Source organism: Taeniopygia guttata, chromosome 1A (assembly GCF_048771995.1).
Source record: "Taeniopygia guttata chromosome 1A, bTaeGut7.mat, whole genome shotgun sequence".
Lineage (NCBI taxonomy): Eukaryota > Metazoa > Chordata > Aves > Passeriformes > Estrildidae > Taeniopygia > Taeniopygia guttata.
Genome location: NC_133025.1, coordinates 43,904,572 through 43,925,493, shown reverse-complemented (window position 1 = coordinate 43,925,493; position 20,922 = coordinate 43,904,572). Strand labels below are relative to the sequence as shown.

Sequence of the window (20,922 nt, the reverse complement as noted above, 5' to 3'; positions counted from 1 at the left end):
TTTTGTCAGCTGGAATGATGTAGAAGGACACTTAACAGGAAAAGTATAGGCTGGGCTGGGCTGAACTCACAAAACCCCTACTGTGCATTGCTTAATGTCTGCATTTAATATCTCAAAGTTACCATTCTCCCAAAGGTTAAAAGAAATCAGAATGGAGATATATAAGCTTATAAAACCAACCTACTGTTGCCAACAGTAAAACACTTTTTATTTTGACTTTTTTTTTTTAATGTTCTGACATATTACTACATAGACGTTCAGAATTTCATTAGTATTGAAGTTCATCTTTGACCTTTCACCTTTTTATGTGGAAGAATTAGTCAGGGAGAAAAAAACATTCCTCTTTGCCCTGGCTTGCTTATTATGACTCTCTCAAGAATTTCAGTCTGGGGCCATTTGCCAGAACTATGTTTAGCTCTGAGAGGAAAAAAAAATCTCCCCCCCCACCCCCCCTCCAAATGCCAGCATCAAAATTTATCTCTCAGCTTTTACTAAAGACCTCTGGATTAAATTTATCCCAGTAGAAGTAAAAGCTTTGCTATGCCAGAGTATACTTACTGAGAAAAGCTGACCTTGAGAGCTGCTTGCTAATCAGTCTTCTTATTTTATAAGTTCCTGGTGTTTTAGAGGTGAAGGAAGCCAGAAAGGTGTCCTGTAGAAGGTAAAATTTTTACTTATGCCATAAAATGCACAAGTATTTTGTGATAGTCATGTCTTACAGAAAGCTGTAATAAGGGTGACAGCAACTTGAAGAACACAGGAAAACTTTGACTGGTAACATTTACATACCATGCAAGCAAAGCAAAGCTTCAAGCATACTTAAATTTTATGCTTGAAGGCACGAACTGATTGCTTGTGGTGGAAAGAATAATGAAATTTCTCAATGTCTTAACATCACAGAATCAACCAGGTGAATTGTAACGGAAAGGGTTACATTCCTCTGACAGCGATGATGATTGCCAGAGGCAGCCTTCTCATTTATATTCACCAGAAAAGTTTCAGTGCAGTGTGCATTCATGCGTCAGATCATTTTTTGGAACAGAGGTATGTACCCCTTCTATCAGCCTCTTCATTTTGTACATTTATGGACCACATGTATCAGAGAACAGTGTTGCTTGCAAAGCACTCTGTAGGCAATCCCACAGTGGCAGAAGGTTGCTTCCTTACCTGCTTGTTATCATTTCTATCGTTAGTCACGCTGAAATGCTGTTGGAGCTCCGAAGGCAATAACACAACCACTGTGCACCCCACCCTGTTTTGGCAGTAGGATAATGCCCATGGTTACATAAAGCCAACATGGGAGCAGTGCTGGGGCTTCCTCATCGATGTGGTAGTGAAAGGCTCAGTTGGACAACACTACAGGTGGGGACCAAGCCAGTGCAAATCCCTGCTGTATGGAGTAGAGGCAGTAAGCTGGGCTGGAAGTGGCTGGGGGTTTATTCTCATGTCCTCTTGTGCTCCCACCATAGGCAAGGAAAGAACATGCTGAACAGAAGGAGAATTATAAGAGAGATAGAGAACTAAGAGACTGGATGATCAGTGTAATGAAAAACATGGTAGGGAAAGGGAGGGAAGGGGAAGTTACGGGAAGCAGGATGAGGCATTATCAAAAATGAAAAAAAGTGAGGAGAGAAACAAAGTACAAGATATGAGGAAGAGAATGAAATAAGAATAGGAAAATCAAGAAAAGTCAGGAAAGTTAAAATAAATTAGTAAGAATTTGCCTCAAGGGAAAGAACACAGACATAAAAGGGTCCATGTAGCCAGAGAATCAGTAGCTGAAGCCAAGTGCTAGTGTCATTTCCACTTGCTGATGTACACTCAAAACTGTACCCCAAGGACAGCTTATAGGATTCCCTTCATTATGATGCTGACACAGCTCCTAGCAGTGAATTTAAACAAGTGGACAGAGAAACAAGGACCTTTGCTATAATATGACATGTATTATGTTGATGTAACTGTTCATCACTTCCAAATCTGTGCTGTTCTTGAGTGCTCCTCTCACACAGGTAAATAAAGTTCTTCATAGTAATGAGACTAATGCTACTCATCTGAAAGAAAAATGTTTCAGAGTTGAGTAAAACATTGCTATAATAATTTTTGCCTGTAAAACTGCAAAATACTTTTTTCCCCACTCTCAATTACCCATAAGTAAAAGCAGTAAAAGCAGTGTTCTATGTTACATTCATCACTGGTTATATTACAGATTAATACATACTAGTATGAGTGTAAGATGAAGGCAATTCAGTGGTCCTCTGGATTTCCTTCTAGTGAACAATATATCCATTATTGCTTGAATATGTATTACCCTTAAGTATTCATGGAGTCCGGCAAGCTGAGAGCTTCCCTGAAGTAAGCCAGAGGTGTCCAATTGTTTAACACTGGGAACATCCCACAACACAAGCAGCTTTGGAGAATACAACAGTTTAAATTGTCCTTACAGTCTCAAATTCAATTAAGCCAATTTTCTCTGAAACAAAGGCTCCTTTTTACTGCTAGAACAATGACATGGGCCTTCATGCCAGCATGAATCTGGCCCAACTATGTTACTGACCAAGAAAAGGCTATTGCTCTCACCTTCCTTCTTGTATCTAGTATTTCAGGAGGCTTTTCCTCAAGCCCTAAGTCTGACATCATCCATATGTTATATCTATCCATATGTTATATGTGTGGAACAGTCTTTGCCGTATGTTGGAAAATTATTTCTCTTATTTGAACTTACTCTAGGGAATGAATCTAGGGACATGGACTAGTGTGTGATACTGTGACTAAAACCCAAACTGAATAGAAAGACTCTAAAAATCCAGAAGGCTGCATCCTTTCATTTGTTGACATCTTACTACAAAATGCATCATTAACTCAACTTGTTTAAGAATTCTAGCACAAAACAGAATTTGGCTTTTATCTCATCTGCTTTGTTGAGAACATCATGATGTGACAGTAATATATAAATACCAGCTTCAAGAAACATTCAAATAGTTGAGACATCATGAAATTCACTTCAGAATCAAAATCAAGTTCAAAACTGTGGAAATGAGAGTAGGGAAATGTTTCTGGATCTTTCTGAACAGCTCTGAATTAGCTTTAGTTTTGTGGTTCACTTTTCTAGGGAGAAAAAATTACTAAAGTTTCAGATTTTGCCCACATTTTGAAGACTCATTGTTTTGAATATCAAGCCTAGTTAATTCCTATACATTTATAATCACTTGTCAAAATAACCATGGTCATCTTTCTCCTCTAGAAAAGTTTCCCAAGAGATACAGTATTTAAACAGGAAAGTTCATTGCTACTTACAAAAGTTTAGAAGAAAGATATCCTACTTGACTCCTTCTTGGTAAAATGATAACAACAACAACAAATCAAAGAAAAAAATGTCATTAATATATGAAGAGAAAACCAAAACAAACAGTTGTTTTTTCCTATGTCCAAGGTACTTTCCTGTGTTCGTTTTCAAATACCACAGAATCACAGAATAATGAGGTTGGAAGAGACCCCTAAGATCATCAAGTCCAACCTATGTCCTACCACCTCAATTAGACTATAGCACCAAGTGCCATGTTAAGTCTTTTTTTAAACACATCCAGAGATGGTGATTCTACCACCTCCCTGGGAAGACAATTCCAGTACTTTATTATTCTTTCAGTGAAATTTTTTTTTCCTAATATACAATCTAAACCTTCTCTGATATAGCTTGAGACTGTGTCCTCTTGTTCTGTCAGTTGCTGCCTGGTGGAAGAGACTGACCCCCACCTGTCTACAACCTCCCTTCAGGAAGTTGTAGAGAGCAGTAAGATGTCCTCTAAGCCTCCTCCTCTCCAGGCTAAACAATCCCAACTCCCTCAAACATCCTCACAGGGCTTGTGTTCCAAGCCCCTCACCAGCCTCGTTGCCCTCCTCTGGACGCGCTCAAGCATCTCAACGTCCTTCCTAAACTGAGGAGCCCAGAACTGGACACAGCACTCAAGATGTGGTCTCACCAGTGCCAAGTACAGGGGAAGAATGACCTCTCTGCTCCTGCTGGTCACACAATTGCTAATGCAGGCCAGGATGCCGTTAGCCCTCTTGGCCACTGAGGCACACTGCTGGCTCATATCCAACCGGCTGTCGACCAGCACTCCCAGGTCCCTTTCTGCCTGGGTGCTGTCCAGCCACACTGTCCCCAGCTTGTAACGTTGTAGGGGATTTTTGTGGCCAAAATGTAGAACTCGGCACTTAGACTTATTAAACTTCATGCTGTTGGACTCTGCTCATCTATCCGACCGATCTAAGTCTCCCTGCAGAGCCCTCCTTCCTTCAATAGAACAACACAAGCTCCCAGCTTAGTGTCGTCTGCAAATTTATAATGAAGGACTCGATATGTAATATGTCATATTATGACACACCTAAACCGTAATGTTACCAGGATAAATGGTGGGTTTTGATAGTCATTGAAACAGCATGCAAAATGTTGTTTTGTACACTCCTATGTGCTCTTCGGAAATCTTGGAAGGACCAGAAGAATCGGAGTGTTATTTTTTAATTCTTAAATAAAATATTTTGTACAAAAAAGTTGTGAAAGGTGAAAGCTGAAAGCCCTAATAAAGTTGTAAGTCAGGCTACCTAAAAACCCTCTTTGTTTTTCAATCTGTCATCTTCATTTAGACTAAGAGGTTGCTCTTGCCAATTCAGCATTTTTTTTGTTCTCCTCTTTGGCAGATGTACATCCAAGGAAAGCTGCTCTTTGCCAACTCTATTATTGTTGGGTACAGCTGGTCTACTAAAGACCTTAAAAATAGCTAAGACAAAGAGTGATTATCACATGGGTTACTTCCAAGTGATTTCATGTTCAGGTATTTTACTTTCCATCAGCACTGATTTTAATAATTTCATTCTGAGACCTTTTGGCTTCTTTGTTTAATTTCTTATATATAAAGCACTGTGACTCAGAGCAGCAAGTACAGCAGTCTCAGTATCAAAGTACTTGGACATTTTTGGTGTGTTTACAAGTTCTCCATCTTGTATATTCCTTCCTGTCCCATTCAACAGTTTGGGCTGTCTAAACCCAGCTGCTGAGTCACAGAATCTTTACTGGTAGTTACTGTCAAGGAGGAAACAGGAAAAGAGAGGAAGGTCCTGGGCTCATCCGCTGTTTCTTTGTGCATGTCTGACCAAGACTTACTTGCTTTATGGGTTCTTATATTTATATTTTGGCACTAGTCATAAAAATTTAATTGCAATTAAAGAAGCAATTACTTTTGCCAGCTGCCTTCTAGCAATTAGCTTCTTCATTTCATTGATAATAGTTGCAGGGGGACTCTAGAAACATAACCTAGAGAAATAGCAGGACATGGTCAAATACCTCACATCCTGATACTGAGCATACAGCTCCTGGAGGGAGCATTCCCAGGAACTAAAGCATGTCCTGCAATAGTTGGCTCTCTCACAGAAGTTTTCAAAGCAGAAATAAAAACAGGCAGGAAATAATTGCAACTTCTGCAATTTATTTACTACATGGCTTTTAGGTACCATATATTTATTTTCAACTTAAAGCTGATGCGAGCCAGTAACTTCAAGAGTGCCTGGAATGAATGCAAAGATCACTGTTTTCCACTCTTGATTTAACCAATACATCATGCAGGCAATGATGATGATGATGATGATCTATTAAGCTACTGTTAATAGCTAAGAAGCAGGTGATAACAATGACAACAAAGAAGAACACAGAATATAGGCCAAAATGAATTGAGCAGTCTTTTGCTGAGCTGCTCTCAGCCAGATTAGACAGGTCATGGAATGTCTCTTTCTTTGACTTCTTTTTAAGTTAACAAAACAATGTATTTCATTGCTATCAAACAATAGCACATATTATAATTGTAGTCCATTAAGCTATGAAGGAAGCTTGTCATTTCATGTGCACACAAAACAATTACTGGAGTGGAAGAGAAGTCAGGGATTAAATATGATAGATAATTAACAGTAGCATTTTCAAATATGTTAATTACTGGCCTATCATGCTTTCTCTCCAAGTCAAGCATTCTTGATTGAAGTCTGGACACATCAGCTTTAGGGTGGGTGTTTTTGCAAACAGATCTGTGAGTGACTGAAAAGGCTACAGTGGCCTGTAAAATTCCCTGTGCTAGTTCTTCCCTACATTAGAATTTTCCTTAATATTTTCCACTGTGGTAACATCCCTAAATGCAAACTTAGAGGCAAATAGCAAATGTATGCAGTTGCACAGACAGGCATTTGCCTAATTTAAACCTATATATAGCCCATGTCAGGCGTGATCAAAACCAGCATGCTTACTCTACATGTGTGTTTCTGCTTCTTGCTACTACAACACCATGACAAGAAATCCTTAAATGGACTGGGACACTCGATGGGGTTCTTTCATGCATAGGTGCAACTGTGGCTCAGGAATAATTTTAATGAAGAAGAGGGCAATGAAGAGTCTGTGTGAAAACCAAAGCTAGGTGACATAGCTATTTCCACATACTCTACCATAATTATAAAGATGGTGCTAAAGACGAGATTAACTTCATCCTTAAGTTTCCATGTGTAGAAGCTTCTGGTATTTTCCCATCTTGCCAGCTGATTTCCTAGACTCAAAAATTGCCAGATACTCAACACACAGGTGCATGTGCATGTTCTGTTCACTTCCTTTGTTTCAATACCTTGGGCCCACCGTACAGGACCTGTGATTTCTTTCCTCCTGCATACCATTCTGTGGGAAAGAGAGCCTATTGAGAGCTCCAGGTCAGGGAAGATACTGCACTGCTAAAAAGGAATTAGCATCAGTAAAACACTGAAAATCTTTGGGAGGATAAAAAAGCACTATAATTTCTCTGTCTGCTCATGGAGTGAGTTCTTGTGAGACAGCACTTTCTTGTTTGTAAATCAGCCATTTTTTTTAATGGAAGTAAGCAAAGAGGTCCTAACCTGCATTCATTTTTTTCCTCTTCATTTACCTGTAAGATGAATTGAGCATGGAGATGGCACAGATAACTGACTAACTTAAGTTGATGGCCATATTTCTAGGAAAAAATAGCCCTTGGAATCCTCTTCCAAATCTGTCCTCAAAATTTGCTTCCCTCAGGAAGCCCACCAATATCTTAACGAATGTAAGCAGCAACAACCATGCATAAGAGTTATGGGCTTCATAATTCAGTACATTTTTTGTGTCTTGTCCATTTGTTTATACCTTGAGAATCCCATTCCAGGTTTCTTCTTTACTGTATTATAAAAGTACAGACTATGCTGCAAAATTAAGCTTAATACAATAAAGCTGATTACACGCTAGGATCAGTGGAACAATATAATAGAAGTCTGAATGACTGGCTTTTTAGGACTCGTCTGGATCCACGTCAGGCCAACCCACTCCATTAGATCTGGTTACTTGATACAGTGTGAGTACTTCCAATATGAGGCAGCACAGTAGAAGGATGAGAAGAACAGGTTTTAATGAGAGAAAGAAGAAATACAGCAATACAACTGATACAAAAACTACACAATATAACACAATAGTCTAATAAATTAGCAAAAAACTTGAGAAACAGGGAAAAAGTTTCAGATGGTTGAAGAAAGAGGCTTTCTCAAAAAGATACAATCTTAAGTCTTTATAGATATATATACATTCTTGGTAGTATAGGAAACATACAGTTCTAACATAGAAAATATTGACTGAAGTGGTAGTATCAATTCCTGAAGACTATTTGCATATGGTACATTATGAAGTATACACACAGGCAATTTAGCATTCAAGAAGTCTCCAAGCAAAGGAAAACATTATGGATTCCTTTTTGGTAGACAGACATCTCCTTCTAACAGCAGCAATTGGATCTGTTCAGTATTCCATTTGAAAACAAACACACAAACCTGAAAACAGCAAACAGTAAGCAAGACCTTTTGCACAATGAATTATGCACCAATTTGGCAGCAAGATTCAAAAGATAAGAAAAAATACTCCTGCCTCACCCATTGCCTTTCATGACCAAATTACTTCCCTTCTTCCCAGTAACCTTTTAAGCCTGCCTTCCTGGGGATCTGAATTAGGTGAGAGTGGATCATACCTAAATGAGAAGAGTGGTCAATAGCTGCTAACCCTAAAACCAAATCAGGGAATGTTTACAGGAAGAGGTGTGCATCAGCCACAACTCCTAACAGCAGCAGAACACAACCTTTGGTAAGTTCTGATGCAAAAATCTAAGCATTACCAGGGAACAAAAAAGTTCCTTCTAAAAGGAGTGACTGTCCTGTTGCTGCTTTTTTGGCACTTCGGAAGCCTACAAAGGAAGTCTGTCTCTTAGGAGTTACACACAAGTAGAACACATCTCCTGCAGAGCACCTAAGCCCCATTCCTGGATTAAAGATCTACCTGCTACCAGTGTCCTCAACTGACACATTATTTTCTTCCTAAAGCCCCACCTACACAGGCATTTAGGTGATGCTAAAAGGAATTTTGCCAACAGTTGCCACAGCACAGAGGTCTCTGAAGGATGAGGGGAAGATACAATGGGAAGCATATGACATGCAGAAAAACATTTTTTCTTCAGTCATCACTTATTCAGAAGAGAGTAACAAGTGCTCATTACTAAAGTGCTTGTACCAAGGAGTCAGCAAAAAATACTGCAGAAACTATTGCCAGGATTGCTTAAAATTAATTCCATCTTCAGGATGAAAGTGGAATTATAAATAAAATTCTATATAAAAAAATCAAGCAAAGTGCTCATACAGCATTTTTGCATCCCTGTATAAGCATTCTCTATTCCATTTAATCATTACTAATTGGAGGATGGCTAAGTCACATCCACTCCACCTAGGCAACTGTCAGGGATACAGGATAAAGAGGAAAAAATGATACAGGTATTAGGCAGAGTTTTATTATAGATGCTGAAGAAATAATAGCAACCAAAAAGATTTTAAAAGTGGCTAGCATTACAGTTGAGATAACTATTTCTGAAACTGGGGAAACCCAGGCACAAATTTTAAAACGGCTTAAAAATAATCCTGGTGATGTACACGATTCAGTATGTAAAGAAGACTTTAGGTCTGATTCGTATCCATGGGAAAAAAGAATGGAGGTAAATGAAAGTACAAAAAAGAGAAACAAAATTTAATTTAGAAAAATATCATAAAGAGGCAACCCTATCAGAACAAAAGGTCGGCATCCAGGAATGTCTTCCTGCTACTGCCTACATCCAACCCAGAACTTGAGCTCTTGGAGCCCTAGCACAGCCAGCCCCCAGGCTTCATACCTGCTTTAAAGACCTGTTGATCTACACCTCCTTGAGGCTGATCAAATGAACCCTGTTTAAAGCAGCATCAGCAACTGGCAGGGCGGGTGCAGAGGAGACTCCACTGAGCTGAAGCACACAGGTTTTCAGTGCAGTGGAAGGAAGGAAACTGCCTTCACACAGAACTTAAAAGAAAAGATGCAGAGATTGATTACACACAGCTTCAGCACATAGCACAGAAAGCAGCAAGTCTTTCTGTGGAAATGAAATGTAGATAAAATAGAGGGTTTTTTAAAAAAAGCTGCTGAAGACTACTAGTCTGGTGAGCATTTCCTGTCTCCACATTGACAAGAAATTGTGGATCATTCTCAGTGTCTGCAAACTTCAGAATGTATCATGTGATTTCCCTCTGTAACCCTGCCAGAAGTCTCTTGCTGCCGTTTGTTCTTCTGAACATTTCCTCTTACATTTTAACTCTCATTTATTAGCCAATTAAGCAGCAGCTTATCAAGATTCTTTTCTTTCCCTTCCCTGTGGTTCCTTGGCAATCCATGCTGCCTTTAGGCCCTGTTTTGGGAAATGCTAAGACTTAGCAGGCAGGAGATGTTGAGGAACATGTATTTGTTTACATGTTTAAGACAGGGAAAATGGCCATACAGGCACTCAGAGCAGCTCAGGTGCAAAGCCCTGATAAGTGAAAACAAAGTGAAGCAGCTTTTCTAATAAAACATGTAAAATCAAGTTTGAAATACTTCTACAGTTTGCTTGGTACAATACAATTATTTTGCCTTTGGATAGCAAGAATTAAGTTTTTGTTTACCTTTCAAGTAAGTAACTGGATAGTTTGATATGAAAAAAATACAACCTCTTTGCTAGACAAGCCTTGCAGTGAGATATCTGGAAATACACATTTACATCATGAAGGGGTGTGCGTGTGTATGTATGTGTGTGTTTGTATATATGTATATATGTATGCATGTATATACATACATATATATATATATATATATTTATAAAGCTTATTCAAACGTCTTAAATTAAGAAATAATTTGTTTGTGCTCCTCAATTAAAATTCAAAATGGTTAAATTCAGGGAGATTTTGTAATACTTGTATTCCAAAAGCACATGCTATTTACCAGTGGGAAAGTTTTAAGCACAACTGCTAGATACCAGCGCTTCCTGAGCTCAATATCAGGCAGCTGTGGAGCCAAAGCACATTGACATAGTAGCTGGAGAGAACTTGTTCAGGCCCTACTGCTGAAAGCAGTAAATTTGTTTAGAGGAAAGCAGACTCAGCAATGACTGTGCCACCCTCCTGTGGGAAAGAACAAGTAAGGCTCATGTACCGACGAACATTTTTGTTTGAGGGTCAGTCTTGCTGAGGAGGCATTAGCATCTTACAATCATTAAGGAGGGTAGGAAATTCCTGGGAGTGAAAGTTATGAAGTCCAGGAAGAAATAGGAGGCCAGGCTGAAATGTAGGTCGGAGGTTCCTGGAAGGAATGTCAGGACAGACATTGCACCAGCCCTAAGAACCCTTCTGTTTATGAGTTTGTGACTAAGAATGCATAGCAGCACCTTGGTGTGAATTCCGTCTAGCCTATCATTTAATAAGGTTTAGACAAAGGCCTCAGAACTGAAAGAAAAAAGTGACCAAATTCCTCAGCAGTTGGCAAGGGAATACTGGAGTAAAGCTCTAGCAGCTAAGAGGGAAGAGAGAGACAATCAGAGAAAAGGACAGACTTAGTCAAAACTGAAGCTCTGAAAGACATCTGCAGAGTCATCACACCTAGCTCAGAACTCCTGTGGTCACCCACCCCAGGAGAACCCTTTGCAGAAGTGGTCAAACTAGAAGAGCTTGTCCAGCTCAGGCCCCATCTTTTGCAGTTTGGCCACTAATGTTTAAGTTTCTGTTGGGGATAACTTACCTGGTGCATTACAGATAGTCCTGTAGGTGAGAAACTAACTATAAAAGCCTCCCCAATTGGTTTGTGTGGCCTATGAAAAGGAAAGGTGGGAAGGAAAAAGTTCATGAGTGGGAATGCATGTGGCATGAATGCTGCAATAGAGGCAGACAGACAATAAACCCAAAATGCTTGTGAAGCATCCTGTTCCTCATCAGGTTTCACTCAGCACTATTATGTGATCACTGCAAGCTTTGCAGACCTCAAGCACACAGGTGCCTGCAGACCACCCGTGAACATCCACACTGGGACATAAAAAATTTAGACTGCGATGTCATACTGAGCAGTGCAGGAACAGCCAACACGAACTTGTTTAAATTTCACCAGCTGTGCCTTTGGATGAAAGATCTACTGAACAGTTTGTACATTTCTGGCTTTTATCCAGAATTTTATACAGTTAAAGCCTATTATTATTATTGAAACACAGAGATCAAACTTTATAAATAGCCTGCATTTATGGTGCTTCTATTGAGATCAAATGCGTGATCCTCTGTCAGAAATGGCTACTGAAGATACTAAGCACTGACGCTTCTCTTTTTGTTTGTTTAGGAATGGACCTTTCTTTAATAGCACAAAGTAACGGAAAGGATTGGTTACTCTCTTTTGGAAATATGAGATTATTTTCAGTTCTCATCCATGCAGCTGGAGAAGGTCAGGAAGAAATCTTTAAATATTAACATTTGAGCACAAATCAAGCCAACTAATTACACTTATTTTGGGACCTTGTAATAGAATTGCAGTTATTTTAAAAACGCAACATTAAAATGTTTTTCAGTAAGGCCAGAATTACTTATAAGAGTCAATGTACACCAAGAGTGTGGTATAAATTTGAGCTGCTGTACATTATTATTTCTACTTTGACTGTATGCTCCCCATTATGGTGCCTGCCTTCTGTTTCAGTTCTCAAGTGAGAAAGTCAGTACACAACTCTAGATCTAGTTATTTCCAGTTATTTCTGTTACAAATACATGTAAAAAGAATTTACGTGTTATTTTAAAATCTGAACCTCTTAAGAGTGGTGGTAACGGGAGAGGACCATGGGTGTCAGAGGGTCCAGAAGGGTGAAACGATTAAGTAGAAAAAAACCCTGCACAATAATTTCAGTTTTACTGGCAGTATCACAAACAGTTTCTAAAAACTTTGGGGAATAAGACACAAATGGTCTTGGGCAGCCTAAGCCTCAAGAACAAAAGGAATCAAAATGAGTGAGGAAAATAATGAGTGGCATCACCCTCATTAGGATTGAGGAAGCCAGCTGCAAGTTAAAGCACTGACTCACTTCCAGTCCTATCCATATCCTAGATCACTGAGCGCTTACAAAAGCCAGCATAGAGGAGGAACTGGGATTTCATGGCCATGAAGTGATTTAAGCTGTTGTAGAACTGCATCCTCTAAAGCAAACTGTCCATGAGGCCTTTAAGATTTAAAGCTGAGAAAGTACAAGGGTCAAAATATGCTGATCACATGAAAGTATTCAAGTTTTGGTCCCATTCAACCCTTTTACAATAAGCCCTTTGTAATAGAGAAACCTTTTCCTTCTCTACTAAATTGTAGTCACTTTTTCACAATCCTGTGTTCAATACAGAAAGTGTAGCATGGGCTAACAGTGCACTCACCCTCCTGAGCCAAGATCTGCTCTCATAAGCTGCCAACAACCTAAGCCACAACAGTATGAAAGGGAAAGCAGCACATCAAGAACAGTTTCATATCCACATTGCTTTATCCATCTACAAAAGAAAGTTCATGGGAGGTAGATTTCACCCCTTGCTATGACTGTGCCTTACCACACACTACCATCACCTCTTATCTGATTTCTGCAAAAATTTCCAAGTTGAATAAATCAAATGTATTTTTTAGCATTTAAAATCCAAGATGGCAAAATAAACACATATACAGGAGGAAATTAAACACAATGTGAAAATTAATAAAGCACACCACCAAGCAATTTAAAAATTAGCCACAGAGGCCTTTGGTTTGATCTCTGATATCCATATATCCACTGACATGTTTTTTGTGTGATAATATATTTTGCAATACATGCTTATTCATCACAGACCCAAAAAGCTCTGAAAAGTCAAATTGAAATTTAAACAAGTGTGGTTTGGCATCTTTAGTTTGTGTTAGACCAGGTGGCAGCTGTTGGGAGATCATTTTGTTTTAACAACTTTTTGTTTTGTTAACAAAGAAAAACATTGTCCAGCCAAATCCCACTGACAGTGAATAAATATTTCTCCTCCATCAGACAAAATATTTTCATCTGCCATCCTAATAGCTAGGGCTGAAAGATCTAAAAAGATTTTTCTTTCTATATGGACTCAAATATATTTGAATGGTTTGGTGTTTTATGGGAGGTGATTATTACTCTGTACACTGCACTGCTGAGGTTAGTCTGGAGTACTGCACCACACTTTGGTCATTATACATCCAAAACTGGAGAGATTGTAAAGAAAGCAAACAAAAGGCAGAAAACATGACCTCTGCAGAAGGACTGAGGAAAGTAGAACATCAGAGAAGTTTATTGACAAATCTTCTCGTGTGTACAAGACAGTAATGATGATGTAAAGATGACCACATACTGGCACATATTGACTAAACATGAGGCTGATCAAATCTAGGGAGAAGGATTCCATCAGAACCTGTTAAGCTGACATCCACCACTGCTGGGTCAAGAAGTCCCTGAGCCACAGATTGCTGAGGAATAGCCTGGAGTAGTATCATTACACAACAGTCTTCCCTCAGCATCCATTTAGTCCCTGTCACAGACAAGATCCCAGAGCAGACTGGCCCTTTACACTGACCAAGTGCCATTCTCACACTCTGCTCAGATGAGATAGTAAGAAACCTGTTAATTCTAAAAAGCAATTAGCCCTGGGAACAAGCCACTTGCAGAACTACAGCTGCCCTTCACAAAACAGTTTAAAGGTCAAGGGCAGTTTAGTGTACTTGTCCTCTTGTTTGTCAAAAAAAAAAAAAAAATAAAAGGAAAAAAAGAAGAAAGGGATAACCTACAAGATTACAGAATTCAGTGTGGGTAAAGAACTCCACAAAGCACACGATATAAATTAATGAGAAAGTTGCAAATTTTGCACTTCTGATAAATATAAAATTTACAATATTGTAACAAACAGTCACATGGAGACAGGTGTGCTTGGGACAAAGTCTGAAATCTCATTAAAACTGGCTACTCCACCAGATTCCATCATGCATTTAGAAATCAAAGTGCAAGATTCAGTGATGTCCAGTAAAACTGTCTCATTTTTATGACTGATGGCAGAAGCCTTCACATTTGCAAATCTTGTCTGTAGTTGATGCACATTTAATTGCATTTGAAAGATGCTCTATTATCTGTAACTCTCTACATTTGCTTCCATGACACCACTTAATTTTTGTCATGAATACATACACTTAACAAAAGGGACAAGTTACCTTCTTATCACAAATCTTTGCCTAGATTTAAGCCTTTACATAGATCTTTAGCTGTAAAGTGAAGTGATATAAAAAGATGTTGTGTTAAACTGTAATCCAATCCAAGAAGCAAATATTGTCTTTAGAGTGCTTTCCAGGTAGAAGGAGAAGAAATAATTTAACCCTATATAATTACTTGTTTCTTTACTTCACAGAACTACTAATTGGAAATGGGATAGGGAAAATGCATTTATTGTTAGCTCTGCTCTTCACAAAGGATTTTGGCTGCTGATATTCTTTGTCATAACCCATAATTTAGTATGGACTTCCTGCTAAATGTTTCAAAAAGTTACAAAGCTCTAAGTAGCAAATGTTCTGTTTTCACTAAAATCACTATCTTGAGTAACAAGCCAAAGAACACAGAACCACACTCAGACCTTGACATGCTCAATATATTAAGACAACTCATTAGAGCTAATGCACACTTCAGTGTGTTCATAAACATTATTTTAAAGGCAGCAATAAATTCTGCCAAGAAATCTGTCAGGTTTGTGAAGGAACCTATAGTATATATATACTGTCATTTCAAATGACATAATTATGAGGAAATCTGGATCATAACAGAGCGTATGACATACATAGATGGAACCTGGTCATCAAATCAAGAGAAGTCAGGCTTTGTGTGCTGTACACTGTTAGCAATATTTTTCTTCAGGGAGAATATTAAATAGATCAAAATAAATTACCTGATGGCCATTTTATACAGGTGATGAGAGGCAGAGAAAACAAGTGAATCCAGATGTTTATATGGGCAACTTCTAAGACTGCATTAAGTAAGACCATGGAAATCAGTTAAATTGCTTGTAGAAAATCTATTTGTTCAAAGTAGGATCACAACTTCCTCCAAAAAGTCATTGTTTGATCACAGCCATGTCTAATGTCAAGGCTATAATTTCACACTACACCACCTTTGCCAGTAATGTAAATGTGGGCAATCCCGAGTCTCAGACCAGCAACACAGTACGTATGTGCTGATACAGCTGTTTTGAGGTAACTGCTGTTACTGCATTGCTGCAATAAGAACAAGGAAAAAAGGCTAAAAAGGGTGAATTTTTCACCTGGGTGGACTCATGAACGGTTTATAACATGGCCACAAAACCTCGTGTTGGCACATCTCCTGGCTGAAAATGAACAATGCACAACCGACGCGGCTTTTTAGGCCAGTTTCATTACCAAGACCAGCATATAATAAAACTGGGCCCCAAGCGAGCCACCAAAGTAAATTCTCCAGGGTTTTTACTAAGGACTGCAGCAAAGGAATAAAGAGATAGCAGCTTTTAGAAATGTGAGATCTGTCACCAATTCCAGTACCAATGAAACACAGGTTACTACTGACTTAATCTGAAACTCCGATCACAGTGATAGTTAATATCCTAAATCTGATCATATTTCCAGGTTGGTATCATAGCCATACACACTGTAAGCTATGATTTGGATCTCACAGAAACAGGTCAGGAGTACCCTTTCTGGGATATACAATGTCAGATCATGAGATGATGGTGGATGAGTTCATGGAAAAAATACATTTAGGCTGTCAGAACAATTAGCTAGGAACAAAAAATATCTGGGCACTTTGTGAGGATCTCAAGTCAAGAATGAGGAAGACTTCTTCAGAAGCATGGACAATGCTTCAAACACAATCTATCCAAAGCAGCTGTTCTAGACTTGGTTAAAAAAATTGCTTACCACAGAGAAAAGTGTTTCATCAGCTTAGCCTAATCTTTAGCTATAGAAGAATATACTCTACCACTAAGAGGAGGCTTATCTTCTGAATACACTAAGAAAAACATCTGATTTTTTTTTCTACGACCTCCTTAAGACATCAACCACTCAGCTTCTAGTCACTTACATAAAATAAAGGACACAAAACACAGTGTTACTGGTCAATTAAAAACGGCAACATGTTCTCTTCCCAGAAGCTGTCTGTGAGGGAGAAGACAGGCATTATATAGTGAAAGAACACTCTAAGTCATAATCCCTTCTCTATCAATTGGTATTTACCTCTTTACCATCTGCGAAAAAGACCACATATGTCACAGTGTTCATGCAAAATCACTAATACGGGCCAGGGAGTTGAAAGGAAACACTTGTTTTCTGACATACCGTCAAGAGTTCCACCCTAGTCTGCTGATCAGCGTTACCATCCCCGCTTTCCATGACACCATCCTAGGAAAGATATTGCTCTGCACCACCAGCACCTAAAAAGCCCTTTACTCTATAGAATTTGCAAAACTCAATAAATACTCTAAGTAACTGATGCAGTGTTTTGTCCTGGAAGTGTATCTGGGTCCAAATAGAGTATTCCACACAAAGAAGTGGTGCTCTCGCCATTAGAGACATGGGAGCTTTGCTTCATTTTGTCAGAGAGCAAAAGGAAGAGAGGGCAATGAAACCATTAACCAGCTCCTATGTGAGGTTAGTGTCAGTTTCCTGCTCCTTGTAACACCACCAGAGAGAACAAAGCAACTCACATAACCTCATACCAAACATCCAGATTTCATCATCAGTTAACTAAGTTACAAGAAACAAAATACACAACTGTAGTTCTCTCATGGATTCTTAATCCCACAGGTTAAAGTTGTGATCTAAGGAAAAGTGAAAGAACATTAGTGAAAAGCAAGTATGGTGTTCAAACAAAACACTGCATGTTGTTAAGTTCTCAGATTATTTCCTTTAAGAAAATTATTCAGGACATAAGCAAAAATGTACAATCGATCCTTCTATCAAATCAAACAATTACATTAAGGTTCAGTTTACAAAAGGTTAACAAACAATTAATAGCTGGCTTAATAAATAGGTGTTTACTTCTCATCTCTGTCAATCCAATAGATAGCTTCTAGCTATATATTGTACTTTCTACTGGTGTAACTTTCCCGAAAAAGGAGGTATAACCTACCCTAAAATTTACTTATAACACATTTCTCTAACATTAATTACAACTTATAGGCATCATTTATTAACCCTTCATAAAATTCTAAATAAACCTTAATATGAAACATGACTAACTTTATACTATTTCAGCCCCATATCCCAGGACACATCAAATACTAGTTCTTTCAAGTTTTTATTTAAAATTCTACATCAGCTGGGTGTCACATCACTAGCTGCAGAATCACAAATGCCTATCATGGCTTAGCCAACACACTGCAGACAGAAGAAGTGAAACAAAAGTGGTGGGGGAAGATCACAGGTTCAGATTCTTCCAAAAGAAATGTCCTGGTAGTTTTTGTTGGAACAAACATTGATACTGTAACAAAAGAATCATACAGCAAAAAACTGGAGTCTGTTGCAAATCAAAACATTAGTTTTCCTTCTTTTTAGAAACAAAAAACCACAATATGTCATAATATAAATAAAGAAAACAGAAAACAAAGGTAAATTCCAACCCCCATCACTAGGATCTTAAAAAGGAACAGCCATCTATTTCTTGGATGCAACCCAAACTTCTCTTACCTGCAAATTTTCAATATACTTAGAAGTCCTATTTAGTGTATCAGTCTTAGGGAACATGATGTATTATATTTAGGTCTCCCTTTTTTTCCATCCAGTTTTTCAGATTCAATCCTCCACCTTAGTTTTTTTCATCAAACTGCCTGCTGTTAGTTTAATAAAGTTCAGCTCAGACTTAAACTTTTCCTTTACTTTCAGAACCTCTCTCTTCATTTTCACAGTTCTCCACAAGGTCTTCATTCTCCTGTGTCTTTTCTTCCTCTTCCTCTTCCTCCTCCCCATCATCTCCAAAAGTCTCTTCCTTCATTGTAGTAAAAGTGAAAGACCTGGCAGCAACTTGTGCAGCCAGACCAGATGTGAAGTTAAAATCTGTTGATATGTGGAGCTGGGCCAGCCTATCCTTGATTTTTGAATATAATGCATCTTTAGAGGGAGGCTGTGAAGCCTCTACTCCATCCACACTGCTCAGCTTGAGCTCTTCAGCATCCCCTTCACACTGATAATACATTCTGTCTTCAGCCCCCATAGAAACATCTGTAACTTTATCTGTAATACTGTCTTTGTTTTTATCAACCTCAGGATCTTCATACAAATATTCTGTCCTGCTTTTATCAGCAGCATTCACTTCTGGATTAGAGTCTTTTTCTTCAGATTTATCACAACTTTGGCTGCAGTCCCGCTTTTCTGAATCTGAATTCATATGTGATTCCACATTATTTAGTAGCTTCAATGGTTCTACAGAAGACAAGGGTTTCACTGCAGCTTAAAAAGGGGGAAAAGATTAAATGATAACTAAAAGCAAGCTGCTATTTATAAATAATTTATTTGCCTGAAAAGATGCAAGACTATAAGGGTTAAAATTACTTTTAAAAATCCCAAAACAACAGAAACACAACCCACACCAAAACTTAAGTGTTTTCTAATCACAAAGCTGAAGTGAAATGTGATGGCTACTGTAACTATTCCTTAAAATCTGTGATGTGAAGAGACAGCACAAAAGTGATGGTGTTCAAAGCCAGCATCACACATAGAGGATGCATTCAGTGTTAAAGCAAAACCCAAGTAAAGCTACTGTAGTGCATACATATTTAACTGTCTTCTTGTGAACAACAGTTTACCTAATCCACTAAAGACACCTGGTACATGAAAAAGTCCTTATAGGCAATATCTGATCTCATACACCACAACATACAAATACAACACATATCCACACAGTCAGGTCAGGTGTCCTCACAAATAAAGTGGTTTAATTTAGCCTCTCTTGAAGTTAGTAGCAGCAGCGAGTCCCATTGCCAGCAACGGGATGCTGGCCAGGAAGTCTCTCCTCCCAGTGTTAAGGGTTAGTGTAACTTGGTACAATCACTTCTTGAAGAACAGACGTCTTTCATTTTAAGAAAATGATATAATGTCCATTTCCAAGTAACAGATTCCCTAAACTGCAGCAGCTCCATTATAGTAGCAGCACGAACAAAAATGAGAGTGGCAACAGCAGATTCCCAAGTTGCATTTCCCTTTCTAATTCCATTCTGACTTTACCCCTGCAAGCAGAGATGAAAATAACTCTGGGAAATACACAAGCTTTCATGGGAAGCAAAATTAATGGTATTTTGATTTTTCAACCACATTCTATTTCAGCAATATTAACTTTAGCTAGCTGACAGCAGGCACATCATTATGATTGTCACATTGATAGCTATTGTCATTGGCACACTGAAAAACTGTGGCATTGAATGTGTATTGTACTGTTTGCTTTAAAACCTTATATATCAAAGGAGCACTTCACCAGACTCGTCTCAGTTGTTTATGGAGCAGTTCTTTCCCTGTCTTGTACAAAATATGTTGCTACTTATTTCTGACCGTTTGCTTGAAGAGACAGGAATATGAGGAGTAATCTTATCATTTGGGAGCAAACTGCTTGCCTACTTCCTCCAAGGAATACTTTGAAAAGCAAAATTTCTCAAAAAATAAATAGATACTTGAGATTGGTAGCTGGCCAATTTGTGGAGTTGACAAATTAATAAACAGGGTGAAATTAATCAGTTTTGAGAGCATGGCTTTCCAAATGTGATAAATAACTATAGAACAACTGTTGTATGCACAAGGTGGGAGAAGCGGAAACAGCTGGATACAACACAACCACTCTCTGAATGAACTTTTTTTGCAGGGGAGAGGTTAGGGAAAGGCTTGAAGTGATTCTGCAGCAGAAGAAAGTGTTACAGTGTTTGACAAATGGAAATTAAGCTACTAAAAACTCAGCAGACCTTTTCAAAAGCACTTCCATGTAGTGGCTCCAAAGGACCAGAAACATAAGCTTACTTACACTCCCATAAACTACCTACTACCCAGACTGGGCCTTGGAAAACATGCTTTAGTTTAGTGCTCTCCTAAGATGAAATTTTTTTCTTCTGGAATCCAACCTATCATCTCCAATTGACTTCATTTTGTGCTTTTAAGACATATCAGCTTGTTTGGAGCTGACCTCTGATATGGAAACCCTCACCAGCCCCTCCTTAAACAAACCAAAAACCCTCATGTCCTTGTCAGGACAAGTCAGAATGGCTAGCTGAGTGCCTTCACTAACAGATTAAAGCCTTTGAATATTTCAGGATCTTTTTCCACAATAATCACAAGTTAGGAAAACACAGGGTTTCTGGAATTTGATTGTCCTGAAAAAGCAAGAATCAAGAGGACTATGGAGAAGTGGTATCATGGCCATCCATTGGCTTGGGCCAGTGGAGACAAGCATATGAATATTTCCGGGTTTCAATCTTCAAGATAAGGCAAGTCAGAAATGTAGAAAGTGCAGATCACATAAATGTCTCTTTAAGGAC

General features: G+C 38.6%; 1 protein-coding gene across 4 annotated transcripts in view; it reads right to left on the bottom strand.

Moving 5' to 3' along the window:
• Nucleotides 1–7,422: 7,422 nt before the first annotated feature.
• The window catches only part of VEZT (vezatin, adherens junctions transmembrane protein), a 60,193-nt gene continuing 46,693 nt past the window's right edge, over nt 7,423–20,922 (bottom strand). For 2 of the 4 annotated variants that reach the window (XM_030261543.4, XM_030261549.4), the window contains exon 12: nt 7,423–18,853. In XM_030261543.4, coding sequence (XP_030117403.4) covers nt 18,267–18,853 — 587 coding nt within the window. In that variant the 3' untranslated portion in view covers nt 7,423–18,266. Of the gene's footprint in view, nt 18,854–18,895; nt 19,630–20,922 lie in introns of those variants that run through there. The other 2 variants (XM_030261560.4, XM_030261564.4) reach the window with 1 other exon arrangement.